Genomic DNA, 26619 nt, shown 5'->3' with positions numbered 1-26619 from the left:
GGGTAGTACATAGTCATTGTGGCTGATAGCCATTGATAGGAGGCTTGCTGGGAATCAGTATAGAGATTTGAGAAATGGTGGCGATAATAGCAAGTTTGGTTTCTAAGCCTACCCTATAATTTGTAAGGGTCCTCGGGTTAAATACTTAATTCGTTCCAGAGGTCCGTTCTTAACCTGAAACTGTTCTTAACCTGAGACACCACTTTAGCTAATGGGGCCTCCTGCTGCCGCCGCGCTGCCGGAGCACAATTTCTGTTCTCATCCTGAAGCAAAGTTCTTAACTTGAGGTACTATTTCTGGGTTAGAGGAGTCTGTAACCTGAAGCGTATGTAACCCGAGGTACCACTGTATCTCCTTTTTTCTTTATCCTTGCAAGAGCTCTGTGAAGCGGGTATTCCTGCCATCTGACTGTCTCAGGACATAAGTTCAGCTAGTGTGACTTCCACAATGACCTTTAACGGGGTAGCTGTGTTGCCCTTACTGTACTTTGTCGCTTCTTCTCCTGTGACACCACCCTTGCACTTGGCACTCGTCCCTTTTAGTCCGTCTGGTCTGAGTCAGTACTTGTATACTGGAGGGGAAAGAGCTAAGGGAGTCCACATGTCAACGCTGACCTTGCCGTTGTGTACTTCCCAAACAGGAGAGAAGCGCAAAGATGGTCAACAGCTATGCGGAACGGGAGGATTTTGCCGTTGTTGTGCAGCCGTTTTTCCGAAACACCATCATGCCACTAGACAGTGTGAGTCACCATTTGCTACCTGCAGCATTCAAAGCAGTGTTCCAGGATTTGTTCTAGATGACAAGATATACAGGCTGAGGATTACATCATCCTTACAACCATGTAGCGTTGCAAGGGATACTGAAAAATAGACAGACAGATAGAACAGTCAGTTCCCACCATCCTGGCTCTGTGTACCTTCCTAGAGGCAATTGGGAGTCAATACTGGTGATAGGATTACAGGCCCCCAGAACATATCTCAATAAATGAATTGGACCACTTCTGGTTTTCAAAATGCATACAAGAACTGGCACCAGACCCCAGAGTGTCTAAAGCCCATTTGTCACTCACAAGAGAGAGAGCCAGTGTGGTGTAGTGGTTAAGAGCGATAGACTCGTAATCTGGGGAACCGGGTTCGTGTCTCCGGTCCTCCACCTGCAGCTGCTGGGTGACCTTGGGCCAGTCACACTTCTCTGAAGTCTCTCAGCCCCACTCACCTCACAGAGTGTTTGTTGTGGGGGAGGAAGGGAAAGGAGAATGTTAGCCGCTTTGAGACTCCTTCGGGTGGTGATAAAGTGGGATATCAAATCCAAACTCTTCTTCTCTTCTTCACATATAACTGATATGATACATGCCACATGTCCACATCTGACTATTCACACAAATCAGGCAGGCAAGCAGAAACAAATAAATCATTCCTCTAATTCATGGGTAGGCAAACTAAGGTCTGGGGGCCAGATCTAGCCCAATCACCTTCTAAATCCAGCCCGCAGATGGTCCAGGAATCCATGTGTTTTTACATGTAGAATGTGTCCTTTTACTCAAAATGCATCTCTGGGTTATTTGTGGGGCATAGGAATTTGTTTATTTTATTTTTTAAAAAGATAGTCCGGCCCCCCACATGGTCTGAGGGACAGTGGACCGTTCCCCTGCTGAAAAAGTTTGCTGATCCCTGCTCTAATTGTTCAAAACAGAAAAGGCCTTTAGGGGGAAAGGGAAAGGAGACCTGTGTAAAAGGTTGGTGCCAAGTCCAGAGAAATTATAGGTGGACACGTATCGAAAGTAACTTTTTGAAATTGTTGCAGCACTGACATTGTCTTAGGACTCCTCCCTGTATGCATCTCTATCTCAACATCTCATCGCCGCACAATCTATCAACCGATGAATCAGAGCTGAAAATGTGAACGGCCTCTAAAATTTGAGGAGACAGCAAATGTTATGAAAGCACTGCTTTGGTGATTAATCTGTGATTCCGCACACCATTTTGCATGCTAGTCTTCACTCGAGGCTGCAGGCATTGAGAGATGAAGGAGGAAAGGAGATTTCAAAAGTGCACACACACCAGTTTATTGGGGCCCAAGGCTACTTAACCAGATAAAACAATGAAGAGTCATATGGCCCAATAAATATTACTGTCGAAGCTTCTGTAGACTGGAGTCCACCATCAGAGTCCACTTCTTGAAGAAGCATATAAGACTATCTAAGCAGTTTGTCTGAAGAAACTGGTTTAGCTTCTCCTGCAGAAGAAACTATGGACTAAGCCCTACTTAACTGGTTTCTATACACCCTTGAAGTCTCCCCATCTTTTCATTTATGTATAGATGCCTTCTCTTCATCTCTTCTTTGGTCACATGTATGTGTGAACTAACCACTATGGCTTGTGCTTCCAAAAAATCTATAACATCATTTGATAATGTTTCCCGTTCTAAGGAAGAGGCTCCTTCGCTCTCCAGTCTAGAACTCTGTGTATGTCACAGTGCACTCGGTCCATGTAATTACTGCTTTTGCAGGCCTCCCTGTTTGAAGAAAAGGATTATGCCCATTCACTGAAACAAATAGCTTAGTTGCAGGTTGGATAATTATGTCCTTGCATCAGAGTCACTGTGTCCTCCTCCCAATGGCATCAGTATTTTGAAAGGACCTGGAGGCGAGATGCTCCGTTGATACTGCTGATTGCTGCTTATACGAGGCATAAAAGTAACCATTTATCATAAATACCACTTGAAAAAGGCGTATTATACTGCCTTTTCAATCTAACAGCATTTAAAGTTGTAGAAAGCATGTACTGACATCCCTGTCGATAGTTGACTTAGTCGATTTTTACACATTATGCAAAAAAATAAATAAATCTATACCTAGCTGGTGGTTGCTGCAGGAGTGTATTAAACACAAAAACAAACCATGTGACTTCTTTTGAGAGACAGGATTTGACTGTTGATTGGCTCGGCGCCAGGAGACAATGGGCCAAAAAAATACACGTGAAATGCCAGAGCCTGACTATTGAGCGATAAAATCTTTTTCTGAAGATTAATAATTGTATTTTGTACTAAATCACAGGACGGGAAGCCAGACCTGAGTTTCTTTGCAGTGGACTGCTTTCATTTCTCGGAGAGAGGCCATGCAGAGATGGCCATAGCACTCTGGAATAATATGGTAAGAGGGTGGCTGTATGAATTCAAACATACTTGGTGGTACAGAAACCTCATATATGGGGGTGTGGATGGATGAACAGCCTATTTACTTTCCCTATCAGTTTCACACAGGCTCATAGTCATAAGTCCACTCTGTCCTGTTTTACTAAAGATTGAAAAACACACATGGAAAAACTGTGTGCAAATTATGCACATTTTGTAATAACAACAATAATAATTTTATTACTTATACCCCGCTCATCTGGCTGAGTTGCCCCAGCCACACTTGCATGCATTTTCCTTCCTAAAATAGGCATTTGTGTATTTTCCTCAGTGCATTTTCCCATACAATGCATTTTTTGTCCACATTTTATGGAACCAAAAAGGTCCCAGAACCTCCAAGAGCAGTAGTTTGCTTTAAAAAACGGTCTGGATTAATTTCTCCTCTATCCTAGAAATGGCAACTAGCTGTAGTTACTGACTGATAACGGAATACATTCTGCACATGCTTGCAGGATTGTGCAGAGTTTAAAGATTATTATGATTTTATAATCAGTTTATTATTTGGAACAAGTTTGGTGGCTGCTGTTTGGCTCATATACATCCTTTAACATATATAAAACACTTATCGCTGTTGCTGCATCAACAAGGACCCACATTCCTGTGTGACTTGTCTCAAGGCACCATTCATAATCCTGGAAATAGAATGTTGATGCCTTCCTGCTGAGGCGATGTAATGTTTAGAAGTCCTCTTCATGTTTTCCTATGAGTTCTAGCCTACTAGAACCTGAAGCTGTTCCATCCCAGGGTTGGTTAATTGTTTCTGTGCTTGCTGTGATCCCAGTAACAGCAGCTGTATAGATGGACACTATACAATAAGCACAGTGTCTAGCTGAGGCTTCCCCAGCCTGGTGCCTCCAGGTGTTTTGGACAGCTACTGCCACCAGCTCCAGCCAACATGGCCTATTTCAGGTGGGGGGGAGGCAGGTGTGGTTTGACCCTCAGCCTCCCCAGGAGGTGGCAATACCTTATACCCCCCCCCTCGGCACTTACTCCACTACAACAACAATAGCAGCGATAACAAACATTATTCTAGAACAGGGTTTCCCAAACTTGGCTCTCCAACTGGTTTTGGACTACAACTCCCATCATCCCTAGCTAGCAGGACCCATTGGTCAGGGATGCTGGGAGTTGTAGTGCAAAACCAACTGGAGACCCAAGTTAGGGAAACCCTGCTCTACAATGCTGAACCCAAGAGAGAGAGACAGAAATCAGCCCAAACTCACATCCAACATCATAACCCAGCCTGCTCCAAGCCCTTTAAGGCTCCTATGACTTCCTGGAGATTTTTGCTGCGGTTTCTTCTGGTACTCAGAAACAGCTCCCCGCCACCCATAATACTCCAAAATATGTACGCAGCTTAGGAGGTGGGGCTTTGCAAATGAAGGTGGTCTCAGGAAAGACACCCATTCTCCTTACCTGCCACTAGGTGGCAAAATCCAATAAGGCTAAACCGAACGCTTGCAATGGTTTTGCAAAGTTACAAATCCCTATATGGTCCTTAGGGGTGAGACAACTTGGGACCAGAGTACCTTAGTCTAGGAATGTCATATGACGGACTGATAGCCCCTGGCAAGTTATTTCCTCCATTGCCTATAAAAGAGTGGCCTGAGCGTTACCCTCATTTTAAAAAAAATAAGAGATGGCCTAGCAGGTGACCATAGCAAGAGCAACGTCATGACTCTCCAGCAAGCTTCATTCCAGGCATGACTGGTGGAAAGTGTTGCCTTGAACAGGAGGAGAATGGTACGTGGCCTCTTTAACCAGCACTTGAGGCCAAATTGCCCCTCAAACAAATCTGGTTGCTCTGTCACCTCGGCTTTTGCCAAACTGGTTCCTTCCAGATGTTGAACTACAACTCCCATCATCCCTGCCTATTAGCCATGCTGGCTGAGGCGGGTGGGAGCTGGGATCGGGGCCACAAAAGAGCTATAAGCAGAGTTTTTTATTTGCTTTTTGAGGAAGCCACGCTACCAGAAACAGAGTGTGTTTTCCCACCAGATGTGGAATAACAAAGTCATATTCCTAGTTCCTGGGTTTTAGAATTGCCTCGCAGCTAGCAATCTCATACAGTTCTGGCCTTAGGTCAGAAGAGTTGTTCTGATCTCCTTTCTGCTTCAGGGTTCTTGTTTTTTAACTTTCTTGATTTACCAGCGTGGTTCACTTTCCTAGACTAGCAAGGACCCTTTTTCTTTGCTGGAGTAGAGGAATGAGAGCTCAGAGCGCTTTTAATTTATCTGCCTCCTCGCCTGAGGTTTTTCTGGGTCAGGGAATGTTGGAGTCTCCAGTGGAATTCTTGCCATCACCCTGCCAGCAAAGGCTGCAAAGGGAGGGTGCCAAATCAGCGCATTCTCAGCTGCTCCAGCCAGCCACTTTTCTGGCCTTCCCAGGATTTTTAAGCTGTTCTGTTCTCTGTCAATGTACCATGTTGTCTCCCCTGGGAAGGGTTTGTGCCTGCAGGAGTCCTCTGTGCCAAAAAAACACAGGGTGTGCATGCCAGTCTGCTTTGCTCAGCTACGTTCAAAATAAAGATGAGACCTACTGTGATCTAATGGATGCAGAGGCAGGGAAATCTGAATTGGGAAGCTACCTTATATTGAGTAGGGATATTGGTCCATTTGTTTCAATATTTTAGCTCGGTATTTTATACAGTGACTGGAAGCAGCTCTCCAGAGTTTCAAACAGGAATCATCCCAGTTCTGTCTGGAGATCTCATGGGTTGGCTGTGGACATTTTTTTTATACAAAGCATGAACTGTATACAGTCTTACCTTGGAAGTCAAACGTTTTGGCTCTTGAATGTCGCAAGCCCAGAAGAGAGTGTTCTAGTTTGTGAACTATTTTTGGAAGCCAAATGTCCAATGGGCCTTCTGCGGCTTCCAATTAGTTGCAGGAGCTTCCTGCAGCCAATCAGAAGCCGCGCTTTGGTTTTTGAACATTTTGGATGTCAAAGGGACTTCTGGAATGGATTCTGTTCGACTTCCTAGGTACAACTGTGCTGAACTATTGAGCTCAGGCACTTTCAAACTGCCACTATTTTGCAGGTGGGATCAAATCACATACATGAAAATTCAGGTTGTGCAATTAATGTGGATTTGGCACTCTCACTCGACAAACCTTCTTTTTTTAAAAGTGGGTTTTTAAAATATGGAAAGCGATAGGGAAATGCACTGGAATGAGCAACAATTGCTTGATGCAATGCTGTGCAGTAAATCCTCCAAAGAATTCAGTATGAATGTGTGTTGCCTTAAGTGACCAAGTCTCTGTTCACCTAAGAAATCACTGAGTAGTCTAGATCAGGGGTCAGTAACCTGCGGCTCCAGAGCCGCATATGGCTCTTTTACACCTTTGCTGCGGCTCTGGGGCAGATACTAGCGAGGGGAGGAGGCGCATTGTGCGCCCTAACACTCCCCACTGTGGCGGGCGCTGTACTGACTGTGATGTCACATGGGGGCGGTGCGTCGTTAGTCATGCACCGTCCCGACGTCACCTTCCTGCCTGCCCGCCCGCTACATTGTAAGGGGCATGTACGCTGGTCACTGCATTGAAAGGGGGCATATACGCTGGTCACTGTTTTGAAGGGGAGTGAAGAACACACACACACACAAAAAGGTAACTTGTTAATTTAATGTTTATTTCTATGAGGAGGAGTAATTCTGAGGGGTCAAACAAAGAAATAATAAAAAGTGACAAAAAAGTTATTTTTATAATGACGAGTTTTGAGGCTCCCAGTTTTTTTCCTTCGGAAATGGGTCCAAGTGGCTCTTTTTGTCTTAAAGGTTGCAGACCCCTGGTCTAGACCTATTGGTCTAGAGCAAGGGTGGGCAACCTGGGTGGGCCCTCCAGGCATTGCTGGACTACAACTCTCATCATCTCTGACCCATGGGGCTAGAAAGGGCTGATGGGAGTTGGAGTCCAACAATATCTGAGGGACCACTGGTTGTCCATCCCGGAGATAGAGCAACTTGGAGGAGGAGCAAAAACTCTACCCTCCTGTGCAATTTCTTATAGTACTACAGTGCAGTCAGGCTTCAAGTCCAGTCCACAGGCTCCAATGAAAACGTGCTAAATGGTTCTTGGAGAGGAAGAAGCAAATAGATGGGTGGGTAGCTGGTCTCCCAACTAGGGTTCTTGCAGCATGCGTTTCCTATGTGCCTGGGAGTACTCTTAGCAGCACTCTGTGTGTTCAGGCAACTTAGAACTGCGCCCTAAAAAGGGCAGATAAAACTGGCTATATCCCCGTGCTTGGCATGGTTAATTTAATCTCCCATTTACAGCGCAACCCTGTTGGACAGGCTGTCCAAACATTGTGGCTTGCACACAGCATAAATGTGTAACTTCTGGATTACAGATCTATCCAGAATAACCTTCTGGATAACAGCCAGCACACCCCTACATTTCTGGCCAGCTCTGAAAGGCTAGGAATAACACTGCAATCCTTGCCTGGAAGCAAATCCCATTGAAATGAGAATCAGGTTGCACAGATCTAATCTTTTCTCATCCCTCTTGAGTCCATTAGGTTTCACCTGCATAAAATTCGCTTCCAGAGGACTACATTAGCTGCCACGTATTGAGGCCCTTCACTATACATTTGATATTTCATCCTATTAATTTGCCACTTCCCATGAACTCTATAGAAGCTATAAAAGGCTGCTTTTATGCATTGGAACTTAAGACATAGATTACATTTCCGCAGGGTTTTTATAGCCTCCTGTCATGACCTTAAGACAGGGTGCTTAACATTTTAAAAAAATCTTATTCTGTACATGTAGAAAGAACACTTTCCAAGCTATAATTGTATAATATAGCAGAATACAGAGCAGTAATATATACAATACTATAATAATGCAGTAGGTATAATGATTGAGCGCTGCAATTTAATGGTGATATTTTATTAGTGTGGTTCTTGTGGTGTATTATAACATACCCAGTCCCATGAAAATATAGAATTACGATTCAGGGGCGAATTATTTGTCCTTTTTTCTTTCAGCTGGAGCCAGTTGATCATAAGCAGTCATACAACAACTTCACATATGATAGGTCGAAACTCAAGTGCCCAACCTCGGTAAGTAACAAAGGTCTGCAGAAACGTCTTGCCCCATAGCACAGACATAGGAAGAGCCCTCCTGAATCAAGAGATGGGGCCTATGCAATCCCATATCTGGTTTCCCCACAACAAAATAAACTCTTCTCACTTTTGATTCATTGCATTCCTTCTGAAATAACTTTTAAATGGCTTAAAATGTGCCATCCCCCATTATAGGCTTTATGTAGCATAAAATTCTACAAGGAAGGCTCAAGCAGTATGTGGACCGAGAACTCCCAGAAGTGCAAGCTGGATTTAGAAGAGGCAGAGGAACCAGAGACCAAATTGCAAACATGCGCTGGATTATGGAGAAAGCTAGAGAATTCCAGAAAGACATCTACTTCTGCTTCATTGACTATGCAAAAGCCTTTGACTGTGTCGACCACGGCAAACTATGGCAAGTTCTTAAAGAAATGGGAGTGCCAGATCACCTCATCTGTCTCCTGAGAAATCTCTATGTGGGACAAGAAGCTACAGTTAGAACTGGATATGGAACAACTGATTGGTTCAAAATTGGGAAAGGAGTACGGCAAGGCTGTATTTTGTCTCCCTGCTTATTTAACTTATATGCAGAATTCATCATGCGAAAGGCTGGGCTGGATGAATCCCTAGCCGGAATTAAGATTGCCGGAAGAAATATCAACAACCTCAGATATGCAGATGACACAACCTTGATGGCAGAAAGTGAGGAGGAATTAAAGAACCTTTTAATGAGGGTGAAAGAGGAGAGCGCAAAATATGGTCTGAAGCTCAACATCAAAAAAACGAAGATCATGGCCACTGGTCCCATCACCTCCTGGCAAATAGAAGGGGAAGAAATGGAGGTAGTGAGAGATTTTACTTTCTTGGGCTCAATGATCACTGCAGATGGTGACAGCAGCCACGAAATTAAAAGACGCCTGCTTCTTGGGAGAAGGGCAATGACAGGCCTAGACAGCATCTTGAGAAGTAGAGACATCACCTTGCCAACAAAGGTTCGTATAGTTAAAGCTATGGTTTTCCCAGTAGTGATGTATGGAAGTGAGAGCTGGACCATAAAGAAGGCTGATCGCCGAAGAATTGATGCTTTTGAATTATGGTGTTGGAGGAGACTCTTGAGAGTCCCATGGACTGCAAGAAGATCAAACCTCTCCATACTGAAGGAAATCAACCCTGAGTGCTCACTGGAAGGACAGATTGTGAAGCTGAGGCTCCAGTACTTTGGCCACCTCATGAGAAGAGAAGACTCCCTGGAGAAGACCCTGATGTTGGAAAAGATGGAGGGCACAAGGAGAAGGGGGCGACAGAGGATGAGATGGTTGGATAGTGTTTTCGAGGCTACCAGCATGAGTTTGACCAAACTGCGGGAGGCAGTAGAGGACAGAGGTGCCTGGCGTTCTCTGGTCCATGGGGTCACGAAGAGTCGGACACGACTAAACGACTAAACAACAACAACAAAAGCATGAAAGGAATCTGGTTACCCAAACAGAACTAGATAGTAAAAGAGGCAAGAGCCCAGGACATGAAGCGAGATTCTTTGGGATTCAGAATTGCACCAGTCCTGATGCTGCTGCTAATGATGCTAATGGCTAGATTAAGACCTTTAGAGGCCCTAAGCGTTTTGGTGCCCTCATATATATCTAATTCAAAATATAAACAATGATTAACTGTATATTATTAACAAAATAAAAAAATTCCATCCAGCAGCACCTTAGAGACCAACTAAGTTTGTTATCGGTATGAGCTTTTGTGTGCATGCACACGAAAGCTCAAACCAATAACAAACTTAGTTGGTCTCTAAGGTGCTACTGGAAGGAATTTTTTTATTTTGTTTCAACTATGGCAGACCAACACAGCTACCTACCTGTAACTGTATACTGTATTATTAATTTCTATTATTACTATTTTATCATTTCAATTATTATTATAATATCATTTGTACATATATATGTATGTATTTTTTTCATTTATTGTGGGAGCTAGCGCCATATGGTCCATGGTAAATCTGGCAATGAAAACATTCTGTGGTGCCCCTCTTCCTTTGATGCCCTAAGCCCATTTTTATTTTGCTTAATGGTTAACCCAGCTCTGGGCAAGTGTGTAGGAATATAGGGAGCTACCTCATTGTGCCACTGGTCTTTCTAACTCAGTATTGTTTACACTGGTCGGAAGCAGGACCCAAGGTTTCAGACCCAGCTTTTTCCCAGCCATACCAAGCATTGAAGAGCATGAGTGGAGAGCCAGTGTGGTGTAGTGGTTAAGAGCGGTAGTCACGTAATCTGGGGAACCGGGTTCGCGTCTCTGCTCCTCCACATGCAGTTGCTGGGTGACCGTGGTCCAGTCACACTTCTCTGAAGTCTCTCAGCCCCACTCACCTCACAGAGTGTTTGTTGTGGGGGAGGAAGGGAAAGGAGAATGTTAGCCACTTTGAGACTCCTGAAGGGGAGTGAAAGGCGGGATATCAAATCCAAACTCTTCTTCTTCATGATAATTAGAGCTTGCAATGGATTTTGCTTGTAAGCAGAACACAAATCAGGCCAGAAGGGTGAAAAGAAGGAGGGAGGACTTGTCCTTGCCCTGCCAGTTTCCCATGGGGAAACTCAGTCTTTCCCGCTGAATCGGAGCAAACATCAGTTGGGCTTTCTCCAGACAAACATTTGCTCCGATTTATTGCAAAGGAGCCACTTTTCCAGGGAGAAAGTGGTGGGACCAAGGGCAAAACCACTCAGACCCAAGCCTAGAAGGTGCAGAACAAGCGGAAAATCACTTGGACCCACGCTTTCCAAGCGTGGGATGAGCCCTGAACCCTGCTGCTGTTATTTATAAGACAGGTGAAGAATAGAGCTCTTGTTCCTAAATGGGTTTAATTTATTAAACTGAAATAGTAGGTGCATTTAGGAAAAAATATGTTGACCTGGATTTAATCCCTAATCTTTTCAGCCTCTTTATTAAGAAAAAGAAGTTTTATTTCACCAGGGTTTGTTAGAGTTGCATACCCCCAGTTGGAAGTTTAAAATAAATGTGCTAAAAGCAGTGTTGATCCACCGGAGGCCAAACGCAGAGGCTTCAAGGGAACATGTTAGTTTATAGTTCAGGAAAAGGTTAAGATGGTAAATCTTTCTGCTACAGCAGATGGGAAAATATTATTTTGTTGCTTCTGTACTTCATGGGTGGGAGGGGTCCCCTCTTACATCTTTAGGTGATTTAAGGACTGAATACTGTTTTGTAATCTGTGCCTTTCTGCTGCAGGAAAATCCCTTTCTTTTCACCTCAAGCAACAGCAAAGCGCAGGGTTCAGGGATCGACGCAGAGAACAATGGAGGCAAGGTGCCCTACTGGGCTGCGATTGTGGCGGCAACAGCGGGAATCTTGGCAGGAGCTCTCATTGCCTGGGTGATCACCACTCAGAGAGCCAGCAAACGCCCATATTCAGGAAACCCAGCGACTGGAGAGAAAGTAACAACATTTTGAATTTTCACCTACACCAAGGAGATCTAACACACCATCTACCTCCAGTAACACGAGGAAAGCAGTATGGGAGCTTAGCAGCAGCTTTTCACATACTATTTTTAAACCAAAAAAAATTTCCATCTAAAAGTGGGAGAAGAAATATTGGCTCAGACATCATGGTAACTGTTTGCAGACCAGAGCTTAGATACATAGGGAGAGCTTATTAAAGTGAGAGCGTTCCAAATATATTGGCCTTCCCTGATTTTAAATAGGATATTTCTTATTGTAATGGAAACGCCAAGATAAAGAATGCTTCTATACGGTGATTAAATGGTCCGTGCATTTTGCATTCCCACTGAAGATTCATCCGCAAATGTCAGGTTTGCTCTCTTAATCCTGGCCTCTTAAATGGCATCTGGGAGCATTTAGTGAATACAATAATCAACAGTGTTACGAATGAAGAGCTATCAATTCTTAGAGTTGAGCCAAATAAAAGCCTTTCAAGAAGCCAACTTTTGCCAGTTTATTTGTATAGGCGGAGATAGAATCTCTTAGGTTTAAATTCTCACAGAAAATATATAGGAGAGCTAACTTCCAAGAGGAAGATAAAAAGGTTAAGCCAATTAATATGTCTGTTTTCATATGATGAGAGCATGGATTGAATAGATATGTGCAGTGTTAAGCATAGACATGGGATTGCATCAGCACATGCCCAGCTTGAGGCTCTAAGGCTGCATGTGCAGTAATCTGCTTCTATCACACAAAAAATGTAGTTTTTCTTCAACTCAGAATTATTCATGCTTGTCCATAACATGCTGCTTTTTAATCTAGAATGATTCTAGATCCTGCCATCCATGAAGGCACGTGTGGTTACTTGATACACATTTGAAAACCCTCCCCTTGATTAGGTTTTTGCTCTCTGCACAGGCTCCCCACCCCATGAATGAAGAAAGAAATGGTGGTTGCAATCTTGCTATATGCCCACCCACAACATCAATGGCTAGGTGCACACACACACAATAGCTAGGACTACCTACATTTGTTTTCAGGTGAACACACTGTGGCATAATGCAGAATCAATCTGCAATGAACTTTTATTTTTGAAATGAAACCAGTTCCTTAAGAAGAGCTTTTCGGAGGCAAAAATAAATACAAATTTGCAATAGTTCTAGATTGTGTATGAACTAGAGAAAAAACAAAATCTCCATTGATTTTTAAATAAAACGTGGTTTGTATGCAGCCTACATCAGGACCAGGGTCAGCACAAGACACCCTCCAGCAGCCGCTTGGGCCTTAGTAGTCCAGCAGGACCCATGGTAGTGGAGCCAGCCTTGGCTCCCTTTCACAGGCAGCTACAAACCATGTTTACAATTTCCCACAATGCTCTGCAGCAACAAGGGCTCTGAAGGAATTTTCAAATCATGGCTGCCTGGAGCCAATAGGAGGGGCATGTTCCAAGTAGCACCATCGGGGGGTGGGGGAACAGGAGAGAGCCCATAGGGGGGACTGTGTCAAGGCCTGAATCCAACCAATCCAGAGTTGCCACCATGATACCAATAGGCACAGTCCACCCACCAATACCTTCCTATGGTGCTCACAAAAGATGTCAGTAAATAAGCCCCCCAAAATCCACAAAGCCCAAAAGACTCTTTGCTCTCAATACTCAGTTCTTGTTTGCACTAGGTCACCTTCTCTTACATACGTTTCATGGCAGCCATTTTGTGACCAGCTCCCATTGCACTTTCTCAAATTCCAAATGTGCACACTGGCACCAAAAGGACGATGAACAGATATGCAGCTGCAGGAAGCAGGGTTGAACTCTCCATGTATCTGCCGATGTACATGGTGTTCAGTCCTGCTTAGTAAAGGGAACTGGCTGGTACTCCCAAACCCTGTGGAAATCAGGGCTGAACTCCCTACAGATCAGATTTCTGAAGCTGGCCATTATGATGTCAGATGACTGGCAGATGGTCCTGCCCACCTGTCATAGTTGGCTTCCTGGGGTGAGGCAGGGCAAAGAGGTTCCCCACCCCTACAGCTCTCCAAGGCTACAGACAATAACCTTTCCCAACCTTCCTACCTGGTGGTAGGAACTTGGTACATTTTGCATACAAATGTGCTGTACCAAAGTGCCAGCCCTTTTCATTCATAGCATAGATATGTGTGCTACATTAGAAATGCAGTTCTCCAGTGTGATGCCATCCATATCCATCCATGCCTGAGCAATAGCAACAAAAACAGCCCATTAGGATTCCACACACCACTGGTTCTGCAGTCTCCAACTCTGTCCAACCATCCAGGAAGGCCTGACTCTAACCAGGCCTATAAAATTATGCCTGGTTGACAGCTCTAGCATCAGAGGATGAATGTTCAAACCCCACGATTGCCCTCAAATGGCACGGGTTAAAAACAGTGTCGTTGATATTTTCCTTTGTCTTTTGGTTTAGTGTGAGGCAGCAGAACGCACAATTCAGCTGATCACAAGGGCCGCTAGTGATGCTCTCCTCAGGGGACAGGCTCAGCTGTCCAGCCAGGCCATACCATATGGCTCTCCTCCAGGAGCCTGTCAGCCTCTAGCAAGATCCAGTTAACGTCCAATTTTCCCAACCTCTGTGGCACGAGCTGAATTGTTGCTGCTCTCCCTACTGTGGCCACCGAACTGCTTCCCCCTATTAGTTCAAAGCCGCGTGTGATACCCTCCCTCTGTGAGGCTGGCAGTAATCGTTCTTGCAAAATAATGAAATGAGTCAGCCTGGCAATTAGGCTGTGTAGCTGAGCCACATTCCTTAGGCTGCCTCTTGTTTACATTAAACAATTAACAATGTAATAACACTTTGCCCTTCTGTCCAGCCTTTGTCGAGAGAATCTCAAAAACACTTTGCAAATGTTGTTGACATTTCCCTGACATTTCTCAACACCCTACAGAGTGGATTGGCATTGTCTGTTGCATTCAAACAAAGGCGAAGGGATGCGCTGAGGAATCTATGGCAGTGTAAAACCCTTACTGCCTGCTGTGGAATTACTATGAAATTTACTCTAATACAGAAGCTAAGTTCTCCTAACCTGGGAGGCGCAAACTGTTAGGAGCCAGCAAGCACACTTGGAGTTTTGAGGAAATGCTGTGGGGGCATCACAAAATGGTTGCCAGAACACAAAATGGCTGCTGTGGGAGGGTGGCATAACCAAAAATGGCTGTCGCATCTAAAAGAGCAGAAAAAGAGTCAGGAACACAACACGGTGCAAGCATGCCCCTCATCAATGGGAAAAAGGTGCCCACATAAGCCACCACTGTACAGAGAAGAAACTATTTCCACCTTCCCTCTGTCCAGAATGGAACAGAGGGCGGCTGTCTACCCCTGGCATTCAGTGAGATGTAGGCGTGTTTAAGGGTGTGTGTTTGATTTAGGAGAAGCCCAGCCAGTACAACAGGAACTGGGCAGGAAGAGTAAACAATCTCTCGGGTATTGTGGATCTTTAATGAGATATTTATGGAGACTTTCCATGGGTATCACAGACGGTATTTGTGGGTGCGTTGGTGCCAGTGGGCACCATGTTCGTGATCCCTCCATGTTGGTGATCACTCCACTTAAACTCTTCTCTTCCCTGTCGCTCACCCAGGGGGGACCCCACAAACCAAATTTCCCCTCTACCAGGTGTTTCCCCCAGGTGAAGGTCACAGTGCCTGGCCTACAATTCCATATACTGAGTGAGTGGTACCTCTGCTCAAGTGACAACTCAAAGTGATGGCATCCTTCAGCAATGACCCCAGCGTGGTCAACCATGCTGTCCACAGAACCTCCTCCTGCTGCTAAGGTTCCTGCCACATTGCCAGAAACTTGGCATCTGATCATGGTCTGGTTTGGATCCAGATCCACTGCAATGATCACTAAGGAGGGTGAGGGGATAGCAGCCACCTGTTGACAGCCCCATTTGTATGACAGACAGACAAACACACACACACACACACACACACAAGCAGTTCCTTTGCCATTACCATTTCCCTCGCCAAACCAGCAAAGCTCTCAAAGCCTTGAGAGACTCTCAATGCAGCAGCCTCACGATGCGGCGAATGGAGGGGATTTGATCAAATGCTTGTTATTGTGTGCACAGTAAATGCGACGTCAGAGTTGCACAAACATCGCATTCACTGCAGACAACTTGTCCTCCAGGAAGCTGCTGCTAGTCATGGCTTCAGTCTTCTCACCAAGTGCAAGAAACGCTGTGAAACCAAGACATGTTGCCACTTCAGACGTTAAATTGCTAGCATCACTTGTGGAAATCAGGGCTACAATGTTTAATCAATTACTCAGTTCAGTTAATTAATTTTACACCTTCCATCAACCAAAAAGGTGTCATGATTAATAGGAAAGCTTATACACACACACACACACACACACACAGTTGTTGTGTGAATGCATTGTGAATGCACTTATAAAAACTGCAGGTTGCTGTTGGCGGTTTTCGTCCCTCACTCCCAGTTTATTTTGGGATTCTGTCTTCCCTCCCTTCCTCTCTCTCTGGAATGCCTCTTCTAAGAAAAAGACGGTGATTTATTAAATTTATATGACATCCCTTCACCAGAAGACCACAGAGAAGTTTGCAACATGCAACGCAAAGGTGCGACGTGATGCATCTATACTATATTTTAAAAATCAAAACAATGATCTAAATTCAATAATAATAAGGAATACATAATAAAATGCAAATTCTTATAGCAGCAACAGCATAAAAAGAGAAAATTGGCAACTCTGTGTCTAAAATACAAAGACGGCGAAACAATTCAAAAGATGCCTGCTATGACATATGTGTGCATTATCTTGCTTCAGAAATATTGTTTTTATCGTTATACACATTGATGCAAATTAATCATGATATTAAATGATTAAACCTCATATGATGGATGGATTAATATTTGAATAACTGAGTTGCTATCCTAGCGGAAGTGTACCATGGAACTTTCACTTCTAATCTGCCATGAACAGAGAGGCTGGAAGGGTGTACCTATAACACTGGAAAATCTGGATTTCCTTTAGCATCTCAACAGCACCAAAGGACACTTAAGAGCATAATCCTATGCATGTCTACTCAAAAGTAAGTTTCACTGAGTTCAGCGGGACTTTCTCAGGGGCAAATGTGTATAGAATTGTAGCCCTAAATGTCCCACATCCAGCCTATCCGTATCTTATTAGGGAGTTCCTAGCACTCTGAGCTCTCCTGAAAAGCTGCTTGAGATGACCTACTTAGAGGTGTCACCAGAAGATAATCCCACATCCTGCAAGGATGCCAGAAACTTGAACTACTTGCTGCATTGGGGGAAAGTCACTTCCTATCATTGCTGACCCATGGTGTCCTTTGACCTCAGGCTGAGATTTAGTTAGGACTCCTGCCTCTGCGTCCTCTAATATCCCCCCAGCAGTATGCTTCAGTTTATATACTGACCGTGAACTCATTCTCCAACTGTGGGTCCTTTTGGAGCCAAAACAGCATCACCCTTCAGAATCGGCAAGCTGCAACTTTTGCAAATATATGGGGGGGGTGACCCTTTAGTGAGTTTAAAATGAATAAATGGAGGGGTATGGAGAGATCTCGAAAACAACCCCATGCAAACAGCATGCTCCGTGGCAATGCAGTGTCATCTGACTGTTGTGGGGCAGGGAGAATGGACAGTAGTTTCCTGGAAGTGTGCAGGGCTGGAACCTTGAATGGCTGCACATCACACTGCAACATTTTGTCACAGGCCCCTACTTGTAGAAACCAAATACTTAACAGGAAATACTCTTCTGGAGGGGAAGATTCATCTGCTGTGCTTCATTGGTCACGTGGGATCTAGATCACTGGAGCCATCGCTACTTGTGTAAATTATTAAATCGTCACGCTTCCCTTACGAGCCAGAGTCCTTTCATGCAGTCATTTTCTGAAGCTGTACCACCGTTCCCATTCATTATGAGATTCTAATTATAGTTTAGCTTGACTGCAAGCGCAGGCTGCCTTTAGTTCCCTTTTCAAAATTGAACCGGGTAATTGAAAGTTAGGTCACTCTGGACTGTTTGCTTGCATAAAGCCAGGGGTGTCCAAAAGCTATTGGAAATGCATTAGCTCCTCTCCTCCCCGCCTCCCTCCCGCCTGGAATACATCCAGATGGAACACAAAGAAGGAGAGGATGGACGAAGCCTTCTGTCACCCTAGGAGCATGTGCTGACGTCAGCTTCTATGAACCAGCACTTTAATCATCGCACAGAGATTTTTCAGCCCTCTACCCTTACTTAGACATTTTCGGTACTCCAGTGTTAGAGTTCATGGGAGAGAAAACAGACAAGCTAGTTGCGTTTTGAATGCCTTTTTCATCAAAACTGCAATAGCAACCTGTGTTAGTTCTCCTGAAATGTGCAGTTCTGCTGGCAGATCAGCCTTGAAGGTTCATCCTACTCTTATGGGTACAGATACTGTAACTGTGGTCACAAGCTGACCCCCAAAGAGGGAAGGAGGGGCCCTGAATGAGGCTGCAATCCTAACCCCACGTACCTGTGAGTAAGTCCCATTGAATCCAATAGGATTTTCTTCTGATCTGAATAGACATGGTTAGGACTGCGCTGTTTGGTTAGGTAGAGGGAGCCGGCTTGCAGCTTCTGGGTCATGTGGCCAGCATGACTAAGCCGCTTCTGGCGAACCAGAGCAGCGCACGGAAATGCCGTTTACCTTCCCGCTGGAGCGGCACCTATTTATCTACTTGCACTTTGACGTGCTTTCGAACTGCTAGGTTGGCAGGAGCAGGGACCAAGCAACGGGAGCTCACCCCATCGCAGGGATTTGAACCACCAACCTTCTGATCAGCAAGCCCTAGGCCGTGACTAAGAATATAAACTACCCAGGGGAGACGGATGATGGGACACCAGCCTCACCTAACCTTCTGCCCCCTCAGCAAAAGTTTGATCTGCAAAAGCAGCGTTGCTTTTCATGACATGGAGATAAGCATTAGCACCTGCTAGCAGGCAAAGCTGCACTTAAAGACACAAGAGTCCTTTCGAAACCATTCAGACATACACGTTTTAAAACACAGCTGAAACCAAATCAGTCCCCCTAGGTCACTTTGGTCCACACTGACAGGCAGAAGCTCTTCAAGATTCCAAGCACGGGTCTTTCCTGAATCCCAGCCTTGCCAAGGATTGAACCTATGCCCTTTTGCATTCAAAACAAGTGCCCTATGAGTGGCATGACTTGCCATGTGACTTCCCTGAGGCTGGATTTCATGCTGTTCCAATAAAGTCTGACAGAGGGATGAAAACACATGTCACCAGCAGGATCATGCAGGCAGTCTCTCTCCACCCCAATATCAGTGGCAGGACGCTGATGGCATGCTCCACCTGGTTTATGTGATGCCATCTTTCAAATCCTGCTAAAGTGGTATGATAGGATTCAGATCGAGCACAGATGAAGGTGCAGCTTAGCTCTAACAGGTACCCCGTGTTTGTTTACTTCCCCTTAGATTTCCTGGGGAACACCCTCAGATTTTCTTACCAAAAGCAATTCAGTGTCTGTCTGTCTGTCTGTCTGTCTGTCTGTCTGTCTCTCTCTCTCTCTCTCTCTCTCTCTCTCTCTCTGTGTGTGTGTGTGTGTGCTTCTCCCAGTCTGTCCCAGCTGCAGTCTCAGTTTGCACAAACACAGTTGGATGACATCATCCGCCGGGAATCAAAACATGCTCCATTCCAGGAGGAATCTCTGGACATTTCCTTGCTTATGTAAGCTCCCTGGTGCCAATCCTACCAGCAAAAGATAATCTACCAGGCTACACTGGTCCGACTAGTTTGGCTCACTCTAGCAATCTCTTTTTAATAATTAGAGTTACAGGGATGAGGTGGGGGGATGGTGAATTTGTCCATTTTGGATTTTCTCAGTTTCACATTTTTACAAACTTCAGTTCAGCTCCCCACATTTCCATATCCAAAAAGTTCTCATAAAGATTCACCTGCATTTTAGTGTAAACTTCTAATATACACATTTTTGAAGAAAATTTCCCCAAATATTTTAATTTCCCCTATGGCAACACATTTTTGTATATCTTTTACATGAACATATGCACATTTTACCTTGGTATATGCCTTTTTGTACACATTACTTGGCTGTGAGAATTTTGAAGGATGGCTGTTTCATTTCACATATTGTTCCAGGTCGTGAGAATTAGGTGGGTTTGCCTTCACATGCAAACTGATTTTAATTTCTTCCCCATTTTTAGGAGGATGGATCCTTGAGAAATCATTCAAGGCTGCTGCCACTCCATATCTTGTCACAACACATATTGAACCTTGAATAACTTGTGGGAAAGAAGCCACCACAGAAAAGAATTGCTGCTAGGACCCAGGTGTTCCCTGTAACAGAAAGCCTTGTTCACCTAACCTTGACAGGAGGTCAGCTGTTAGGCCTAGGCTGGAGGAAAAGGATGCCCCTCAACATCAGTTGTGGGGGGGGGGAGAGCCTAAAGCTGTTGTCCTCATGCCCAGCTTATGAGGCATTTGGTTGGTCACTGTGGGAAATGGGGGACTAGAGTGGCACATTTGGAAACTGTCACTGTTACCACAAAATACCAATTTCACAGAAGAGAAACTGACAATGACATCTCCCTACCAACAAATAATACAAACCAAAAGAAAAAGTAAAAAAGTCACACACTCCAACAAGCAACCCTGCTAAAAAAAGAGCATACCTGTCAAGTGTCCCTATTCTCCCAAGACATTCACAGAGTTACAGAGCCGTAAGTGGGTGAGAGAGAGCAGCAGGGGACTTTGATGGATGTCAAGAATGGCGTCTGAGGGCTCTGTTGTGCTCACAGACACCATTTTGGAGACATGGCCTTAGGCAAATCACTTAAACCATTTAAAAATAAAAATCTGAATTTGCTCACTTGCACAATGTGACTGTTTTTATCAGCCAAATGCTTTTCAGGGAGTTATGGATTCCTTTCTGAAGTTATTGTTTTCAGCTTTAAAAGGTAATGCAGAAATAACCAGGAACTATTGGAAGCTGGGTCAGGCAGTTCTCTTTCAGATTTAATCCCTTGCCACATTGTTTATTTGTTTTTCCATTTCCCTCTTTAAAAAAAAAGGAACATATGAGGAACTCTCTCAGGCTGTGTGCAATGGCTGTGCCCTTGGGTTAAAAAAAGAAAAAGCAATTGTGTGCAATGGCTGCAGAATGGGCAGACTCTGAGGCCAGGACTTGGTGGAACAAGTGAAAGATGAATTTAATTCTCTACAGTGCCAAGAGATTGCCTCGCTGCACACACTCCGAAGCGCACCAGAGAGAGAGAAGACAGGGAAATCAATAATAAAAATGATAGTAATTACAAGCGGACTACAGCTGATGTAAATGCTGTCAGTTGAGCCTGACAGCTGCTCTGGTAAGGGAGCCTGGCGTACAAAATGGAAGTGTCTCCTCTACTGCTAACTCAGCAGAATGTTTTCCCTGGACCACAGTACAGTGCCATATCATCATCAGTTGCTGCCATTTCCCTCACAGAGGGGGCTGAGGCAGATCGCAACAAAGAACTATGTCAGCATTCGTGTCTTATTTGTGGCAGGCGGTGTAATTAAAGAAGGATTACAAAGCAGACTCACCACAGTTCCATATTCTTCCCTTCTTTTGTAGTTGCTTCTATTGCTTGGGATAGGAGAGAATCGTAGAAGGGACCCCAAGGGCCATCTAGACCAAACCCCCCCCCCCGCAATGCAGGAATCTCAGCTAAAGCATCCATGGCAGATGGCCATCAAACCTTTGCTTAAGTACTTCTAAGGAAGGAGAGTCTACAACCTCTCGAGGGAAACTGAGGGAGAAATTTGCACCTCTAGGAGGAAACAAAAAAACCCCACATGAACTAGAACACGGTTCTTTGAAATCGGCACTTCTCTGAGTTTTGCGGTGCAGTTCTGCAACCAAAAAATAATGAGTTGTGAATGCCAGATTCCCCTAAATTCCTGGGTCTGATAAGTGTTAGAAGACACATAGTATCTAAGGGTAGCTACATGTGGCAAAAATGCTCACAGTGCCTTTCCTTGAGAGAGAAGATAAAATGACGACAACAACAACAACAAAATGAACTATCCATTTCCTGCTGGGTTCAACCACCTCATGCTTTCGAATGACAGGGCCAGCCAAATCTTTTGCTCATCTTTTTCCAGTCTGATCTGAAACTGGCTTAAGAGTAATTCCCTCTCCCAAGGGAACCTTGAAAACTATATTTATATGAGGGGTGTTTGGGGCCTTTTAACAGAGGATTCCAGGTCTCCCCCTCAAACACTGATTCCTAGGAATGCTGCATAGAGCAAGGATAATTTGTAGCTATGCCACATGAAGACCATCACTGTGCTTCCTAGGACTGATCAGAGTTGGACTCCAAGAGCATCTCAAGAGCCACAGCTTCTCTATCCTTCCCTTAGTGCACCCCCCCTAACATTTCAATTTAAATGCTTACGAAACTGTGCACTCTCCAACATAAATTTCAGGTTTTGCTCATCTGCAAAGCCTGGGATACCCTGCTTAGTCAGTGAACCTAAAGCACCTGTTCTATCCATATGAAGGAGGGAGAACACACAAGGATTCACCTCTTCCACAGAAATGGGGAATCATTCATTCATTCTCCAGGGACCACCAGCCTCTACATCTCTTGCGGCTAAAGAAATGCAAGAAGAATGGAAAACTAATTACTATCTGAGCTTCTCTGCAAAGCTTTAAAGTGTTAATTCCTTTCTGGTGATCTCTTCTAATTGGATCAAATTTAAAAGGCACTGAGCTGACTAGGGCTAGATATTTTGTGAGTGATCCACTGGGCAGTGGGGAGAGAAAGATTAGGTTTAATCAGGGTCAGCTCAAGGTTTTCTGATTTTGCTGCCTTGGGTGAATTATTGAGTGCACACCTTTTTGCAGGCTGCAGAAAGGCGTCTAATTAATGTTAGCTGATCTACAGTATGGTGTTCCAGATGCCCCAGTAGACTAAGTAAATACAAAGGCCTTAGAATTGGTCCTGAATGCTTTGTCTGCTGGGCAATTTGTGAGAGTGGAAGGAGAAGGCAGTTCTGAAACTGTGGGGCCTTGGGCAGCCACCTGATCTCAATATACAACTGGAGCAGCCCTGGGTTTGATGGCAACCAAGAGATACTAACAGCGCAATCTTTCTGTGTTTAATTCTCACCATGTTCAATGGGGCTTATTCTCTCAGTCAAGCATGCAGAGGCTTACTGCAGTAAACTTACTTCTGAAAAGAGATGGGGAACATGTGATGACCTCCAGCTGTTATTAGACTCCCAACAGCCCTGGTCATAATGGCCAACAGTGAGGGATGATGGGAGTTGTAATCCAACAGTATCTGAAGGGTCATTGGTTGCTCCTTGCTGCTATAAAGCAGAGAGAACTTAAGGTAAGGTTACCAGACGTCCCCGTTTCCTGGGGACAGTCCCCGGATTTACAAATCGGTCCCCATACAAAATCCATTGAAGTTGAAAAGTGTCCCCGGATTCATTGAAAAAATCTGGTAACCTTAACTTAAGGGAAACGTATGGCATAAAATGCAAGTGATAGGTTATATTTCATATAAAATATACTGAACTGAAATGCTTTTAGTATGAATTGAGACAATTGTCTTCAGCTCTGGGTTCAGCTCTTTGTGGTCTCCAGACATTTATTTGAATTATAGTATGTCTAAATTTGCAGTTTTACAAATTTATAAATCCAATAAAAAGGATAAACATAACTTAGTCATGTTTATTGATTTCAGTGGGTGCACTCTGCGTAAAACTTAGTTGCATACTACCTAGTGTTTGCTTTCATGGTTATACATTTCCTAGAGTAGCATATGACCACTCTAGTTCAGCTGTGTCATCAGGACAAATGTCCAGTGGCCCACCTAGCAAAATAAGCAGGATGGCCCACAGCACAGCAGGGCTGCCTTGTCACATTTTAAAATAGCTGAAGGAATATACATTACCTTGATGCCCCCACCCACTTAATACCATTAAGTCCAGAGTCTAAAATTACCTAAACTGCAGCACCAGTACCTATTTTGTGACACTGATTGATGTGAAAAACTGGACAATTACTACTACTACTGCTACTACTGCTACTACTACTACTACTACTACTATTACTAATAATAATAATAATAATAATGCTCTCCAGCACCCTTTATCTGTCTTGACTGTGCAATAGGCAAAAAGAGCTGAGTGATCCCAGCAGAAGAATGCAAATGAGGTCAATGCACAGTTGGAACTGCAAACCTTGCTTTACAAGCTATTTAAAGCTTCAAAACGCAAGAGCATCCTGAAAGTTGCATGCACAGCTCTGCAAAAATGCAGACTATTTGTTGCATATTTGCAAGGAACACAACTCTACCAAGACATTTTCCCCTCGGCTTTGATCTTCTTCCAAGAGATCCATCTGGCAAAGAAAAGTTCTGAAACTAAACATATTTCACAATATCGAAAAACTTTTGCTCCCCTGAGGATGTTGCCTGCTAGCCAGGGGTTCCCAACCCATGAGTTAAAGTGAGGTGGCTATGCAGGCAGTTGGTTAACGGTGTCATGAAAGATTAGCAAAGTGTTAATGTGTTATTGTAAATGCATTCTTGTTTTTACTCCTAAGGAGATAAAGGTTGGCCAGCTGTGGGTGCAAGGCAACTTGATTTGCAAGAGTTGCAGCTAAATCACTCACATCTGGAAACATCACAAGTAGTCAATATCTGCAAGAACAACCTGGAGAAACTTGCATGCCTCCAGCATTTTGAATTCCTTAGTACAGTCCATGAGGGAGGCACGTTTGCAACCCGCAGCGTTCGTAGCCTGAAGCGCCATGTCTGTGCACACGCGTGACATGATTCAGCGCTTCCGTTCCGGTACTTCCAGGTTCGGCGTGGTCCACAACCCAAAAACGTGCAACCCGCAGTGTTCATAACCCAACGTATGACTGTACTTCTGGCACTCTGGGATTGATCTGATGGCTCTTTATAATGCTAATGGGATAGAATACATCAAATGGTTCATAAGGTTGATGTAAGGGGAGTAAAATGGAAATGGTCCTTCAAAGATGGACACAGAAACAATTAGAACTCAAGCGCTCATCCATGGCAGCTTGCCTCCAGCTCGTTAATGTTCTATTTCCATCATGAAAAGCAAGAACAAAATGTTCTCTCTTTGCTCTGAGACAAGGTTGTCACACAGGGAGGAAAATGGACTGCAGGGCCCTTGTTGCCTGTTCAGTAGATCACACCTTTGTCATAATCCAAATTTACACTTCTTATCTTTTGTCTCAACAGAAAAGTCTTGGGAGCAAGCCAATATGCCAATAAGCCAATATGAAAGCTGAGCTCCCTTTTTTTTTATTGACCTAAAATAAGTCAGATGAGGGGTGGAATATGGGAGAGGGTGTAATAGGTAGAATGTTATATATGTTGGTGTTGGTCAGTTAATTACACAGTTTATACATCACTTGGTCAAGAATTCTGCAGAAAATTTAGCACAGATTCTGCAGCCAGAAAATTCACACTTATTGATCTGCCCACGTTTGCTTCTGGTCCTGCACACCTCTGGCCTTTGGAAGGATCTCCAGAATGGAACCATTGTTGTTGTTGTTGTTGTTTAGTCATTTAGTCGTGTCCGACTCTTCGTGACCCCATGGACCAGAGCATGCCAGGCACTTCTGTCTTCCACTGCCTCCCGCAGTTTGGTCAGACTCATGTTTGTAGCTTCGAGAACACTGTCCAACCATCTCGTCCTCTGTCGTCCCCTTCTCCTTGTGCCCTCCATCTTTCCCAACATCAGGGTCTTTTCCAGGGAGTCTTCTCTTCTCCATAGAATGGAACCATAGAATCACAGAATCATAGAGTTGGAAGAGATCCTGATGGTCATCTGTTCCAACCCCCTGCAATGCAGGAATCTCAACTAAAACACCCATGACAGATGGCCATCCAACCTCTGCTTAAAAACCTCCAGTAAAGGAGAGTCCATAACCTGCTGAGGGAGTCCGTTCCACTGTCTTATCATCATAGCACAGCTCTTACCATCATAAAGTTCTTCCTGATGTTTAGCCGAATACATTTAGGGAAGATGGCCCTCGGGCTGTTAAAAGTTCACCATCCCTGTCCTGACCCGCCCCCCTAAACTAGTCTGTTAGCCACAGATTCAGTAGGAAGATGCTATCAGTGTTGAAGGAAGTTTAACTTCCTGTTTGGTCGGCTTTGGTATGTGGAATGGGGGTGGGCGAGGTCTGTGCCTTCTTCCCTTTTGCCTTGGGTTGACCCAGCCTCCCATAGTGGAAAACAGTGCAAGGCTCATAGGTCCTTGATATGCAGTGTCTCAGTCCTAAATTAAGTGCTGCTATGGCATGGCTGGCATGTTGCTACAGGGAAATGCTGTGCTCCAGTGGTTCTGCTGCTGTTGTGTTGGGAGGGGCAGTGCTCTGTTACCGAGATAAACACCCGAGATTACTTTACCTGTTGTCTTGGGAGACAGTAGTACAGAAATGCTTAATAATTCATTGCTCGTTCCATGAGACAATGAACCTCAAGTAACACCGCAGCTTGTGGACGGCCACAGGGCACCAGAAAGACACAGCTCAAGCAAAGGCGATGGTTTCGGTGCTTGACAAATCCTTACCATTTCCAAAGGAAGTGGGAAACCATGACGACATCAGGATTATCACTCATGAGACTTGGTTGCAAACTCATAGGTGGGGAGAAACTACAGTCAAGCAGTTTTTAGCTCGTTTATTCGCTATTTTGACAATTCATATTGTCAAATTGTCTCTAAGCAGTGCACAATGAGCTTAATAAATGCAACAGAGATGAAACCAATGAAAAAATCAAATGCCTTAAAATGCCTGTTGAAATAAAAAGGTCTTCACTAGCCGCTGGAAGTTCAACAGGGCGTGGAGGGGAAG

The 26619-nt window shown here is 44.4% G+C and overlaps 1 protein-coding gene across 1 annotated transcript in view; it reads left to right on the top strand.

The window, feature by feature from the left end:
• Positions 1-12215, top strand: part of PLB1 (phospholipase B1) — a 106542-nt gene extending 94327 nt beyond the window's left edge. The window contains exons 53-56 of the mRNA XM_081904735.1: positions 641-739; positions 3056-3151; positions 8179-8253; positions 11503-12215. Of these exons, the coding sequence (XP_081760861.1) occupies positions 641-739; positions 3056-3151; positions 8179-8253; positions 11503-11724 (492 nt within the window). The 3' untranslated portion in view covers positions 11725-12215. The remainder of the gene's footprint in view (positions 1-640; positions 740-3055; positions 3152-8178; positions 8254-11502) is intronic.
• Positions 12216-26619: the final 14404 nt, after the last annotated feature.

This window comes from Podarcis melisellensis (genome assembly GCF_964234715.1).
Source record: "Podarcis melisellensis genome assembly, chromosome: 3".
Lineage (NCBI taxonomy): Eukaryota > Metazoa > Chordata > Lepidosauria > Squamata > Lacertidae > Podarcis > Podarcis melisellensis.
Note: the sequence above shows the minus strand (reverse complement) of the source record. Positions and strands in the feature narration are given on the sequence as shown.